The 15,389-nt window shown below is 35.9% G+C and overlaps 1 protein-coding gene and 1 long non-coding RNA gene across 5 annotated transcripts; both read right to left on the minus strand.

The window, feature by feature from the left end:
* Positions 1-75: 75 nt before the first annotated feature.
* LOC126821464 (uncharacterized) lies at positions 76-2,855 on the minus strand. Of its 4 annotated transcripts, none has more exons than XM_056101062.1 (3): positions 2,747-2,855; positions 2,064-2,174; positions 76-1,035 (listed from the first exon to the last, which is right to left on the minus strand). In XM_056101062.1, the coding sequence occupies exons 2-3, from the start codon at positions 2,167-2,169 to the stop codon at positions 287-289; spliced, it is 855 nt and encodes a 284-aa protein (XP_055957037.1). In that variant the 5' UTR covers positions 2,170-2,174; positions 2,747-2,855; the 3' UTR covers positions 76-286. The 4 variants fall into 4 exon arrangements, with proteins under 4 accessions (XP_055957037.1, XP_050405866.1, XP_050405864.1 ...); XM_050549909.2 differs by having other exon boundaries at positions 2,064-2,175; positions 2,744-2,825; XM_050549907.2 differs by having other exon boundaries at positions 2,064-2,175; positions 2,781-2,820.
* Positions 2,856-5,016: 2,161 nt separating this feature from the next.
* On the minus strand, positions 5,017-8,340 carry LOC130010403 (uncharacterized). The gene is made up of 3 exons (XR_007680414.2): positions 8,220-8,340; positions 6,898-7,009; positions 5,017-5,501 (listed from the first exon to the last, which is right to left on the minus strand). It is a non-coding gene; the product is annotated as an uncharacterized LOC130010403 (long non-coding RNA).
* Positions 8,341-15,389: the final 7,049 nt, after the last annotated feature.

A 15,389-nucleotide genomic window follows, 5' to 3' on the forward strand; every position in this document is an offset into this window, starting at 1 on the left:
AGATTTTATTTTTAATTTATTAGCAAAAAAATATTTACATTTCTTGAAAACCGGTATATTAACAATCAACAAAAAATTATTGTAATTATGAGTGCCCAATTCTAATATTGCATTACTAATGATTATCTTTAGAAATAACATGTAAAAATCAATGATAATATGAAATAGTTCTGGTCAGATAGTTTGATGAGAAGAAGACATTGAACTCTCAAAATATAAGAATGGATATCAAAACAAATTTTCACAATTCTATAATAACAATAAAGTAATTAAACAAAATTTACTGTTAAATTTTTGATATAGGATTAACAGCAAACTTTATTTTAGCATAAAATATGGAATTTTTATCTTTGGTAATAATGAAGTGCAAGTCTTGTTGTGTTATTTCATCCTGCCATGTATGAACATTTACTAAATCACCCGATAGAGCTTCTCGTTTATATAACATTAATATATCTAACGCCTGATAATTACATATATCCTTATTAAAATATCGATATACCCCTTGCGTTGCTGCCATCGCTGCACAATCTAGACAATATCGTAGGAACTGACCTTGATTTAAATGAATATTTCTGTCTGTATCACTGTGTAAAACAAACACCGGTATATGAAATGCATTTAATGGCAGATCAGGAATTTTAGCAGGAAACAATGATGCTTGTGGCTCATTAGTTCCAAGAATGTAACTATATTTCTCAAGCATGTCTTTTCTGTAAGGTTCTGGACGTCTCGTTTCACGATTAACTCGGACCATCTTGAAATCACAAGTACCAAGTAGCGATTGGTCTTTCTCGTTTCTCAATTCCTGCTTGACAGTTAAGGAAGTTGAACCAATGTGCATCAACTTCAGGGTTACAGAGAAAGGACACGTTTTCAGCCAGAGACTATTTGGTTCAAGCTGTATGTGCTGAGCAAGTATAAAGTTGATAGTATTTTTAGTGATCTTAACAAGATCATTAACAAATATATTCTTCATGCCAAACATACGTCCACCTTCAAAATATTTACTCATTTGCCAAGAACTGATACAACCTGAAAAATAGAATTTAAGACAAAATATTTGGCTTGACAAAACTACTTTATGGCATGTTCTCTTTATGGCTTCATGTGGTTGTGCATTTAGAATTTTACATTTTTCACGAAAAACAAAAAATACAAGCTAAAATTGATTAATATTCTTACAAAATATATAACAATAGCATCCTGAAATTTGGAATATATCTGCTTCTGTCAGTGGTATAGAGTGGAATGGCTGTTTACAATATTCCACCTAGCTAAGTATGAGGTGTTCATAATGGCAGTATTTTTAGATTTGCACTAGAATTCCCTTGATTAGAACTCCTACGATAACATAAAAGGTTGGATTTTGGAATAAATTGGAGTTGACCATCATTAAGAAGATGCAGAGCTCAGCTGAGAACATTTTACAGAGCTCAGCTGAGAACTTTTTTCGTCGACCTGCAGGTTCACAGACAAGGTTAGAAATGGTTCCACTACTGATGTCTTCCGCCTTACTCCAGCCACAGTAGTGGCTCGTCCTACAGAGTTCCTTTGGGCAAGGTTTTTAGTCAAATGACTACAAAAAGGTTACTGGTCTATAGCTCCCTTAATTTGCACATAGCTTAACATATAATAAATCAATTCCCATTGAAATAAAGGTGAAGCCTTACCGCATATTTATATGATTTGATGAAACCCAACTGCTACGCGAAATTTCAACTGGAGGGTGTCATGGCGGCTTGCGTAATACGTCATTACAAGAAACATCGCATAACCACAAAGAAAAACTGTTCGGTAACTATTTTAGTGGTCCAGTCTTCACTATTTGTCATAGAATTACTTATTACAATACAAACTGTAATGATATGTGTTGACAATTGTGCGTTTGAACCTATTTGAACTTGCGTAAGGAGTCTTAGACTGTATGATCAATTGTAACGTTAAACACACAGTTTAACGTTACAAGTATAGTAACTAAGACAAGGTCGGTAGCAATTTTGCCTGGGCAGCTGCCTTTCAAGATATTAAAAGTTCTGATTACTGAATTTATCTGGACTTACCATTTCTATCAAAATCTCCGTAACTGAAGCCAGGGAAATAGGTCTTGCATTCTAGTGGATCACCTACTGTTTTATATTCATCCATATTACTAGAACTTCTACTCATTTTGACCTACAAAAAATTTAATGGACAAATATTTTCTTTCTGAATTCATTGTGATCTTACTAAGTTTAAAATATGAATTCGTGGACCAGTGTGTATATTGACTGTGTTTATTAGAATGGATTTATGCATTGTAGAATATATATATATATCAGCATTTTATAACAATCAATAGTCAAAAGACCTAGTTTAGTTTTGATGGTAGTAAAAAAATAAAGCTGGAATCACGTAAGGGGGACAACTCCATTTAAAGGACACAAAACAATTACAATGCATGCCAGTTATTCAGTCTTTATTCTTTTCTCACGTGAGTACGACTATATATACGACAATGTAGATATTAACTAAATATCTAAAGCAATATTTAGCACTGTCTTGTAAGTTGTAAGACAGTTAAAATAAAACTGCCCGTCAGACGTCACTGTTTACTTTAGTATTTAGTGTTTGTAATTTTGGCTGCAGTCGATCTGCAACAGTAATATTGATTGGTCGCCCTACTAAATTCTATCATCTGAGATAAATACATCTATTTTGAACTCTGGTTGTGGAACAAACACAAACAGTAAATAATTATTACTTTCAAATTACAACAACCAAAATCAGTGAGTAAATACCGTACAAATCCTCATCTCACAACTCAAAGTCCAATAAAGGGAGATAACTGTTTTACTGTTTTAAAGGGACAATCCATCAACTACTGTGAAACTGGAAGATGAAGCTTTTATAAAAGTAAAAAAAAACAAAAAAAAAACGAAACCGATATGATAGTTCCATCGATCCTCTACGGTATTCAAATTGATGAATCCATAAGTACAAACAAAATTCTGAAAACAAATTTAGTGAAATAGATGGGGAGACTGGGGCACAGTGGAATAAAGCACATAACAAAAATATGGAGGATAACTGTTATATCCTTCTTTACATTAAGCTGTGCTAGGGAAAAAAATGCCTTTTTGTTTGCTCAAAGTACAAATGTTCATTTTGTGATTTCTTTTAATAACAATAGTCCATGCAGAATTAGATATGAAGTTTCCTTAGGAGATATCGCTTTACATGAATTTGATTGGTCAGTTGAAAAGGAACTACTTTTTTTTATTTTCAAAGAACAGTTCATTTCTTATTAAAAATAACTTTTTTTTAATTAAAAATGAACTATTGTTATTCAATTGACCTTGATGGAAACACTGGGTCAATATAAAGGACTTTGCAATGGTTGAATTGCTGTCAAAAAATGATGTATCACTACGCCGTAATCTTCAGTAAAAGTGAAATCTACAGCAAAGAATTATATTTATCTATTTGTGCATGTAAGAAGGGATTGGGTGATAAATAAAATCTCCTACTCGTCTTTTTTGATATCATAGCCTCGTTTTTTGTTACTTTATCAACTTGTGTTGATATTTTTTGATATCAAAAAAGACTGGTAGGAGATTCTCTATATGTGTAGAATAATTTCATAAATAGCTTTACTGATATCTGTCGTGTAGAAAACCTGAAAGGAATGAAGGTGGATAAGGTGGTACATGTCGTGGTACATGTCGGGGCACAGTGGGCAGTTCTTTCGTGCATTAGTTGTGTTTTTTTGCACAGGTTATCAATTTTTGCGTACTCCATACACAGTTGACGGTACTTGTTCTGCAAAATTTGATAGTTAATTCTTAATCCATATAATATTATCTTACAAGCCCCATAATTTCAAGAATATTGTCTAACTTGAAGATATAAAATCAGTAGGCCTTACTTGGCTACACCAAAATCGAGTCATAGAATAGTAGTTTCAAAACATGCAAAAGGGTACCCCTATGCAAAAGGCCATATCTCAGTCAATATTAATTTGTATGTACTATAACATATTTTTTCCTAATATTCTGAGGGGGTCACTTTACAATCACTGGTCCACTTGACATAGGCCTTTTAGTTTTACTTCATCACAAAAATGGTTACTTGTACAGGGTTTTTCCTTCAATATGCCTACATTTATATTTCATGTAGCACATTGCCGATTATGACTAGTCTGTTACAAGATTTGGGAAATATTCTTTTTTTCTGGAGTTGCTTCCCTTGTTAGTTGGTTTATATTTCAAGTGAAGTCTATATCACTACAGGCCAGGGACTGTACAGCACAGTGGATACTTACGATTGGCCTCTGTATCAATTCACTTGATCTGATAGGTGCATTTGTTGTTTGTGGTGTCTGTATATTGTGTCTTGTCCGTAGGTTTGTCTTGGGTAATGGTAATTGTTTGTGTGTGGTGCAGTCCTCCTGCCTTTACTATATAAAATGCTTATACTTTATGCTTTCCTATATGTTTATATCATAATTTCATGTAAATATCTATATTATATAATTATCAATGTCAAATTCTAAAACTGTATTAATAAAGATTATCTTTTGAAATAAAATAATACTAGTAAATGTACTAAATATTGATATGAATTCATTTTGGTCAAATTATTTTATGACAAGAAGACATTGAACTCTTGAAGTATAAAAATGGATATCAAAAGAAATATTTCAAAATTAATAATTATAGTTCATAATTATATTTGTTAACATAATAGATTATTGAATGAAATTTACTGTTAAAGTTTGGGTATAGGATTAACATCAAACTTTATTTTAGTATAAAATATGAAATTTTTATCTTTGGTAATAATGAAGTGCAAGTCTTGTTGTGTTATTTCATCCTGCCATGTATGAACATTTACTAAATCACCCGATAGAGCTTCTCGTTTAAACAACATTAATATATCTAACGCCTGATATTTACATATATCCTGATTAAAATATCGATATATTCCTTTCGTTGCTGCCATCGCTGCACAATCTAGACAATATCGTAGATAGTGACTTTGATTCAAATGCATATTTACGTCTGTATCACTGTGTAAAACGAAAACCGGTAAACGAAATGCGTTTAATGGAAGATCAGGTATTTTAACAGAAAATAACGATGCTTGTGGATCATTCGTTCCAAGAATGTTACTATATTTCTCAAGCATGTCTTTTCTGTAAGGTTCCGGACGCCTCGTTTCACGATTAACTCGGACCATCTTGAAATCACAAGTACCAAGTAGCGATTGGTCTTTCTCGTTTCTCATTTCCTGCTTGACAGTGGAGGAAGATGTACCAATGTGCATCAACTTCATGGTAATAGAGAAAGGACATGTTTTCAGCCAGAGACTATTGGGTTCAAGCTGTATGTGTTGAACAACTAGGAATAAGTTTGTGTTAGGTTTATAAGGTCTGTGAAGTTCACTAAGAAACATATTCATCAGGCCAAACAATCGTCCACCTTCAAAATATTTACTCATTTGCCAAGCACTTATACAACCTGAAGAGCAAAATAAGAAAAAAAAATTGATTTAAAAAAACTACTGTATATGTTTTCTTAAAATGCTGCCATATATTCATATCAATCGATTACCAATAAATCTTTTGTATAATCAATGTTGGCACTAGAAACTTGAAGAACGAGAAGCCAAACCAATCAAATTATAATTTGTCTTATGATTACTACATGGTTTGTTACTATTGGTTATATAGTGTTTAAAGGACAATATTGGTGTCAGTCATTATCACATATGTGATAGAACTAATTAAACACGTTCCAAATATAATTTTAACACAGAGATCATTGCTACGATAGCTGAGTAATACAGGTTAACTGAATCGGAAGTGACGAACACCAAAGGAAAACACGAGGCATCCCTCTATATAACTGACTGAAGTGACGAGTGATAACAGATACATGGGCAAATTTCTGCTCACTAATAATTCCTTCCAAGACCAAAAGTTGTTATGTGAGACTGTGAGAGGATATCTGACAATTCTTAAAAAGAATTGACTGCCACTAGATAAGAGAACACGAAAGAAAAACAGAAAAAGTCTGTGCATTACCATGTTTTTATAAGGTATAGAATGAACATAAACAAGGGAATGTACGGACTATTTCTATTTTTCTCGTGTTCTCTTATCTAATGCGTTCAATTGCCTTATTGAATTGTCAGGTATTCTCTTACAGTCCCATATAACAACTTTTGGTCTTCGAAGGAATTATTAGTGAGCAGAAATTCAGCCGTGTATCTGTTATCACTCGTCACATCAGTTAGTTATATAGAAACATGACACCTGTTTTCCTTTGGCGTTCGTCACTTCCGATTCAGGAAACCTGTATTACTCAGCTATCGTAGCAATGATCTCTGTGTTAAAATTATATTTGGAATGTGTTTAACCAGCTATATCACATATGTGATAACGACTGGCACCAATATTGTCCTTTAATGTCTATTGTCCCTTTACATACAAATGAATAAATATGTGACAATCTTTGAGTTAGCTGCTGTGGGTATATTTTTGCTGCCTGGACATCTATATTTATTCGAAATTATGACATTACTCATGTAAAACAAAAATATATATATATTCATACATATTTTGAAATAAATTTGTGTTGTCCCTTATTGACAAGTAACATTAGGACAAACATGGTCGGGCTGGCCTTGGGAGCTGCAGAGCTCAGTTGGAGACATTTTTGGCCAGTCTTAGGTCATATATAGGAGCTGCAGGTATCAGTTTGGAACATTTTTGGCAGACCCCCCCCCCCTCGTTCACGTTTATATGCAATTGGTTCAATTGGCTTAAAGGCAGCTTGTATTGTTATTTTGATTTAGGCTACTGATGCTGTGTGCTGAGAATAAGCTTTGATTGCTGAATTTGTCTAGCCTTACCATTTCTATCAAAATCTCCGTAACTGAAGCCAGGGAAATAGGTCTTGCATTCTAGTGAATCACCTACTGTTTTATACTCATCCATATTACTGTTAGATCTACTCATTTTGACCTTCAACAAAAATCAATGATAGATATTTATTTCTCAATTCAGCATTTGATCATAATGAGCTTTTTTTACACACTTTTGATCATGTGTTAAGAATAAGAGTTACAATGTAGACATTTTACTCACATTGTCAGCTTTTTTTTTTAAAGTAGCTAAGTCTCTAACTCAATATCATCCACAATCTTCAACATTGAAAACACGATTTATTTGTCAAATTAAATCAACATTTATGTTGTGATTTTACTGGGAAAAGATGGGCTTTTGATATCCAATATTTAAGACAAAATAAACATTTTACCATTGGTACACGAATTGTGTACCATAATGCACTTCAGCCCCAGTTGTATCAAGAGACTCGAGGGACGAGGCTAGACACATTGCACCAAATCAAACGGCGTATGTAGACTGGAATAACCAGACGCTAGAAATTTGCACTCGCTTGAGACTGCTGGCTTATTTCGCCGAACATAACTGATTTGAAATTGGAGTAAAAATGGAAACCATTGAATGTAAATCAGTTTATATACATTCACATTTCAGTATTATATGGGTTGCGACCCACTTTTGTCAATTTCTAGGTCCCAAATTTTAGCGATTTAGCTCCTTTAACAGAAAGGGATTAACTGTAGCTTACATTAATTCATGGACCAGTGTGTTCTTAGTGTGTTTTATCAGTAATTATATGTATAAGCATTTATAGCAGTAAATAGAGATAGTGTTTTAGTTTTGATGCTGGCAGTCACGTAAGGGAGACAACTCCATTTAAAGGCCACAAAACATTCAATTAAGTAGTGATAGAGGGTAATTCTCTAAGTACCAAGCCCCACTTGCATACTGCACACTGCCTTCCACCTACGTCATACGAGAATTCAGGCGGAGCTAGCTGTAGACAGGCAGCCTAAGTTTGGGATGGCCCCACTTGGTGTTCCAAGGCGTCCGCAATAATATCAATGTTACCTATTTAAATCTTAAAGCATAATCTAAGCTGTGACGAGGACAATATTATAGGTCTTTATTTCTTTCGTTGGTTCATACAACTATAATATACACGAGGTAGATCTATACAGGTATGAATACAAACAAAGTGTCCGTTCAAAGAAAGCAGAACACTGTCTTGTAACACAGAAATTAAACCAGATTAAAATAAAACTGCTTGGCGTCACGGTTAACTGACTGTGGGCAACAGAAATATTGATAAAATTGGTCAACCTACCAAACTATTATCTTAGTCAAATACTTATTATTTGGAACTCTGGCTGATATAGGCCTGGTAAACATTATCAGTAAATAATTATTACTTTACAACAACGGGACTAAGTGACAAAATACCGCACGGGGATCACGTGGCTAAGTGGGTAAGACGCTAGCTCGCTAGCCTGGAGGTCGGGTGTTCGATCCCTGCATTGGCCGAGAAAGTTCATCCAGATTTTCCGGCGTGGTTCTCCCTTGTCAGTGATGCAGGACGGAGGGGCTGACAAGGAAAGCTGTCTAGTCGTTCGGATGGGACGAAAAACCGAGGTCCCGTGTACACATTGGCGTGCACGTAAAAGATCCCTTGGCAGTTGGAATTCGATATAAGAGTAGGCCGTAGTGCCGCTGTCCGGGCAAAATTTCCCTCATAGCACACTGTATGGCGTATGCCCGTCTTCATTAGCCCAGGTTAGGAGCAGAACAGTAGGACGTTAAACCCCATTTCATTTCATTTCATTTACAAAATACCGCACAGATCTTCATCTTCTTCCAACCCAAAGTCCGATAAAGGGAGATAACTGTTTGTTTAAAGGGACAATCCATACTGTGAAAATGTTATTTTAGATGAAGCTTTTATAAAAATAAAAAAAACGACGAACCAGATATCACTGTGGATTAAAGGGTAATCAAAACAGTATTCAAATCCAGTCGAAAAATACTTGTAAAACCCCGAAAAAGAAATTTAGTGAACTAGTAGCCTACGTAGCCTACAAAGCGTACAGATAAACTCTTTCTTTTAAAGTGACGACCCACTTTATGAAATTTTAAGAACGATATACATAGCCTGCTGCAGGATAGGGCTCATCTCTAAAAAAAACACTGATAGTCATTTATATATTTTTGGACAATACGCGGTATTCAACAGCTTAATCCACGCTGCAATCCAGGCTTGGGTTGGGTTTCCTCAGATTAAAAAGAGGCTACTCAAAGTCAAAAGATTTTACCCAATAGGTCTACGTATTAGATAACAAACCTCATCTCTCAACCCTTCGTGTTTCGAGATAAGATATGGTGCTATATAGTAACAAAACCCAACACAAATCACATCGGGCATCAGTAAGCAAAATTGACAATATTTTTCATCAAAACAACGATTGGTTATTGTTATTTATTTATATTTCTACCACACCCAACTACATTTAAGCATAATCCTACCTGAAATGGGTATAAATCATCGTTTTTAAATCGAGGCGTTAAGCCGTAACTAGGAACGCCATTTTTAAACAAGAGATGTATGAAACGCGAATAATTGGGGTTAGGCGAAAGTTGCGCCACTATAACAGTATAAAATTATCTTATTTTTACGATGTTACATGCATTAATAAAGAAATTGAGTTTGCCACTTAAAACTAAGGGCACCCAATCGTAGCTAAAAACAGGCGCATCAGTATATCTCAACGTTTTTAGCTACGTTCTCGTATAGCCAAAGGTCATTAGGTATAATACACTGTGTATTATACGTGTAATACACACATACGGGTAAATTGTGTATTATATACTCAGCCAAATTAAAAACTTGACACTGATGAATTTCAACAAATTTTTTTTCTGGTAAGTCAAATAAATTTTAAAGTGTTTCTAACGATAGTAAGTAGTAAGAAGCCGTTAATTTCATAAAATTGTAGTCACGTGGATCACGTGACTTTTGAGCATATAAAGATGAAAAACCTGAAAAACACGTGCAAACACAAACTCGTGAGGCCAATCGATGCAAGCTTGCTTAAACTGAACACGCACATGTGCAAGCTGGAACTGGAAAAACAAATTAAAATTGTTATTTTCATCTTTGTTAGAAAATGCCGCGCCTTTCAAATGTAGAACGTCTACGTGCTATAGGTAGGCTCTATGCTGGTCAGTCTGTGGTCACTGTTGCAAGAGCCTTTAATTGTTCACGCCAGACAATAATTAATCTTAGAATGAGAGTGCTTCAAACTGGAACTATTGCCGACCGCCCAAGGGCGGGAGCGCCACGTGTGACGTCACTCCAGGAAGATCAAGCAATGCGATTACGTCATTTTAGAAACAGGTTTGTCACTGCAACCCCCACAAGTAGAGAGATGTTTGGTGGAAGGGTAACAGCACAAACTGTTCGAAATCGCTTGCAGGCTGCTGGTCTTCGAGCTCGGAGGCCCTGTAATGGACCAATATTGACACCTCTTCATCGCCGTAACCGACTTGTGTGGGCCAGTGACGAATCTCGATTCACTTTGAGATTTGCCGATGGCAGGGTCCGAGTGTACCGCAGACGAGGTGAACGTTACGCTCAAGTATGCGTCAGAGATGTTGACCGATTTGGTGGCGACAGCGTCATGGTTTGGTGTTCTTTTCGTGCACATGGACGTTCTCCTCTTGTTGTCCAAGGGAACTTAAATGCTGTCCAGTACAGGGATCAGATTTTGCAACCTGTTCTTCTTCCGTTTATGCAGAGACATGGGCCTGGACTAACGTTTCAACAAGACAATGCTCGACCCCATAATATTTCCATAATATTTTACCTTATATTACACTTGCGATGTACATGTTGTTCTTAGTGTTTAACGTCCGCTTCTACCCAAGGTGATATCTAATCGCACGCACATGGGTCTTTCCTGTAGGAGGAAACCGAAGTACCCGGAGTAAACCCACGAGGTTGAGAAGGCGCCCCTATCTCCAAGCCACATACGCCCACACCAGGGATCGAAACCACAACCGCAAGCCAGAGGTGACCGGCCAGCTAGAGAGATTAGATATACAGTGACCAGATGGGTTTATATTGTACTTGTAATACACACAGATTGTTTGTATATTACATAGACCAGTAGATTGTGTATTACACTTTCAATACACATATACGCCTAATACACATGGACCAGTGGATTGTATATTATACATGTACCGTAATATACATGGAATACATTATACGTGTAATACCACAGTTGCGGATCTAGAAGCTGTGGATAGTGGGGGGAGGGGGACTCAAATCTAGGGCGCTATCCGCAACCCCACCCACAATGAATGTCGACACAACACGTAATAAAATGCATAAAATAACGCTGAGCCCCTCAGTAGAACATAAATCGTATTGCATGATTGTCATCTCGCCGGAAAGTAGTTTTATTCAATTTGACACAAACAAAGATTACGTCATATTATGATTGTTATTGTTTGTTTTTTTTTTTGTTTTTTTTTTTGGGGGGGGGGGGGGTTGTAAACCTTTCGGGCACTTACTTGCTTGATATATCAGTAGATTGTTTAATACACTTATTATATACACAGATCAGTGGATCGTTTAAGAAATCTAAAGCACTGGGGGGTATAGAGGGAATTGGAAAGGTTGCCCCCCCCCCCCCCGACCATCTCACCCACCCGCGGAGTTTTGAGGTGTGAAAGCCTCTTGATTTGTGTTAAAGGGTGCTGTTTACCTATTCCATCTCTCAAGTAGTAGACGACTTACTGTAGTAAAAATAGCCTAATCGAAACCTACACTCGCCCCAAAACTTCTCAATGGTATCAAAGTTTTCAATTTCCAGCACTGTATTGTCATGAAATTGATTATTATTCAAGGAACCCACCACCTACTAGAGTTCATGGTATATTTGAATTGTCTGTGTATATAGGGAACAGAATTATAATAGTCCCACTCACCGCTATAAAAACTATACTTGATTAGAAATGTTTAGATTTAATGTTCAACCAGATCTCATCCAATGACGGAATTGACGTCAGTTGGTTGGCTGCGCTACTGGAGTTATAGGGTATAAATTTTCCGTAAGGCACCCAGACTGACAGTCTTAAATAAACTCTTAAGACACGGACATTTATTTTTGACAGACTTATGAGACCTACAGTTAATGCTACCTTAATCTCTTTAAAGGAGAAACTTGCCAGGTGGTTTACAGAGAGAGAGAGAGATGAAATGTGGTTTAACGTCTTACTGTTCTGCGCCGTCTGGGCTAATGAAGACGGGCATACGCCATACAGTGTGCTATAAGGGAAATATTGCGCCCAGACAGCGTCGGTACGGCCTACTGTTATATCGAATTCAAACTGTCAAAGGTTCTTTTACGTGCACGTCAATGTGTATACGGAACCTCAGTTTTTGGTCACGTCCAAAGGACTAGACAGCCGTCTTTACCAGGCTCTCCGTCCTGCACCAATGACAAGGGGAGTACCACGCCGGAAAATCACCATGCAGGAACTTTCTTGGCCCCGGTTTCACAGAGCATTTTTAGACCTAAGCTAAGAATTTACTCAACTTTCAATCACAGACTGTTTATGAGAAATGTCGTTGATCACATAGTTGTTTTTTTTATTGATGTATATAATATAGTAAAACAAAAAATGTTTTATAAAGGGCTATATTTTAATTAAAATATAAGCTTCCTGAATTATGACCCTTAATTGTACGGAAAATCGCCTTTTTAACTTGTGGTCCGTTCAGAGGTCACAATTATTGTCCGATTTAAAAAAAAACGACCGAATATTATATCACCGTTACACCGTATAGTGTCTGTCGGTTGAGTTCGAATTTCGTGAAAATCGGACTAAAACTGTCGGGCAAAATGGCCGCCCTCGTACGCAAATACATGTAGTGTAAATATATGGTATATCAAGGTTGTGGATCCTCTTGATCCGATTTTGACGAAACTGTAAATTTATGTTTATATCAGAAAGATCTTTGAGCGTGATTTCCTGGATTAGGGCTCCTGATTTTTCGAAAAATCGCATTTCTAGCTTGTGGACCCGCTAGAAGTCACAATTTGTATTCACTTTTATAAAAAAACGTTTAAATATATCACTGTTACACATCAAGGTGAGTTCGAATTTCATAAAAATCTGACCCAAAACTGCCGGACAAAATGACCGCTCCTTGTACGCAAATAAGTAAAAGTTTGTAATACCAAGGTTGTGGACACTCTAGAAGTCACAATTTTTATCCGATTTTGATGAAACTTGAAATGTATCAATATAACCCAAAGATTTGCTCATATCCGACCGTAACTTCCTGGATTATTGCCCCTGATTATTATTAGCTCATGGACCCTTTTGAAGTCACAATTTTTATCCAATTTTAAAAAACGTTTAAATGTATCACCGTTCTTTATATCCCAAATATATCAGTCTATTTCAATATTCGCGCATTTCAGACTAACTTCCTGGATTATGTCTCCTGATTGTATAAAAAAAATCGCCTTTTTTAGCTTGTTCTCTATCCATCTCTTGTAAAATGTGAGCGTATCTTGCCTGGCAACCGTTGGTTTTTTTTTTAATCAATCTGTATGATATTGAAAACGATGCCAGCTAAAGAATGAGCTTGTTATCGTCCAGCGATGGTCTGTATTTTAATGTACATGTACATGTATTTAAAGGAGCTAAATCGCTAATATTTGGGATCTAGAAATTGATACAAATGGGTCGCAACGCATATAATAATGTAATGTGAATGTATATAAACTGATTTACATTCAACCGTTTCTGTTTTTACTGTAATTTCTAATCAGTTATATTCGGCGAAATGCGCCAGAAGTCTCAATTGAATGGCAATCTTTAGCGTCTGGTTATTCCAGTCTACACTGATGATATTTATTGCGCATGTTCTCCAGATAAGAACATAGCGTCACCATTTGACATGACTCGTGGAATGTGTCTAGCCACGTTCTTTGAGTCCCTTGTTCCAAATGGCACGGAAACGCATTATGGTACACGATTCGTGTACCAATAGTATTTTTTTTTATTTTGTCTTGAATATTGGATATCAGAAGCCCATCTTTTCCCTGTAAGATCACAAGACCAATGTTGATTTGAATTGACTAATAATTCGTGTTTTCAATGTCGAAGATTTTTGATGATATTGAGTTAGAGACTTAGCTACTTTAAATTGAATTGAATAAAGCAAGATGAACAAGATGGAAAGGCAATGCCAAAGCAGATGTATCCAATACCAGAAAAAAAAGTCATCAATACAAATTATTCAAAATAAGCAACATGGGCGATATTCCAAATATAGAAACAATTCAGTCTGTTTATGCACGTGTTGGATTATTTTAAATCGATGTCTTATTTCATGTTTTGATATATTATTTATAACTACCACTCCCATGTAATAAACGTTATAAATAATCAGGGGATAATAAATTACTCAATGACTTGAAGGGATAAATATCTGATGTATGTTTATATATAGATACAATATTATCTATTTATGGCAACGCTTTATATAAGATCATTTAAAATGGCATCCTTAAAGATGCATTATGTAATAGCTAAATCTGCCCATTGTAGGTCTTATTTCGGTCTTCAAATGTTATATAAACTATTATTTAGAGATTTATTCAAATGACAAGCCAATAATCAACACTCTAGCCCATCAGATGGCCAAGATTTAAAAGGACTTGAACACCCCCGAGATTTAAAAATTAAACAATAAAATGGATAATCAAGACTTTGCCTCGGTTGTCAAGTACCGTCGCTACGATAATAAACGATCTACGCTACATCTTCAAACAGTCATAGCTTCGACAAGAATAAGGCATTTGAATAAAATTTTCAATACATTCAGTTTCCATTATGTGTTTTGAACTAGTATATAGAAAGAACGACCAGATCTTTATACAATCTTAAGCCACATAATGCATCTTAAAGGAGTATACGATAATAAAAAAATCAATCAACCGAAATTCTCTAATAAATTACAATTCACAATTGTCACCATTTTTTTTGTATTTGTTGGCTTATAGGGAGCCTACTCAGACAAAATATTTTCGTATTTTATATTTTCGAACTATTTTCATACAATACCGTGGTTGGGTCTTTCCCCTTGTCAATGATGCAGGACGGGGGGGGGGGGGCTAACAAGGACAGCTGTCTAGTCGTTCGGATGGGACGAAAAAATCGAGGTCCCATGTACATATTGCCGTGCACGTAAAAGATCCCCCGGCAGTTGGAATTCGATATAAGAGTAGGCCGAAGCGCCGATGCCCGGGCAAAATTTCCCTCATAGCACACTGTATGGCGTATGCACGTCTTCATTAGCCCAGTTTAGGAGCAGAACAGTAGGACGTTAAACCCCATTTCATTTCCTTTTTTTCTATTTAATTTATTCCGAGCTGTCCAAATTTTCTCCTTATAACTGCTATCTATTTAGTACATATCG

Source organism: Patella vulgata, chromosome 5 (assembly GCF_932274485.2).
Source record: "Patella vulgata chromosome 5, xgPatVulg1.2, whole genome shotgun sequence".
Taxonomy (NCBI): domain Eukaryota; kingdom Metazoa; phylum Mollusca; class Gastropoda; family Patellidae; genus Patella; species Patella vulgata.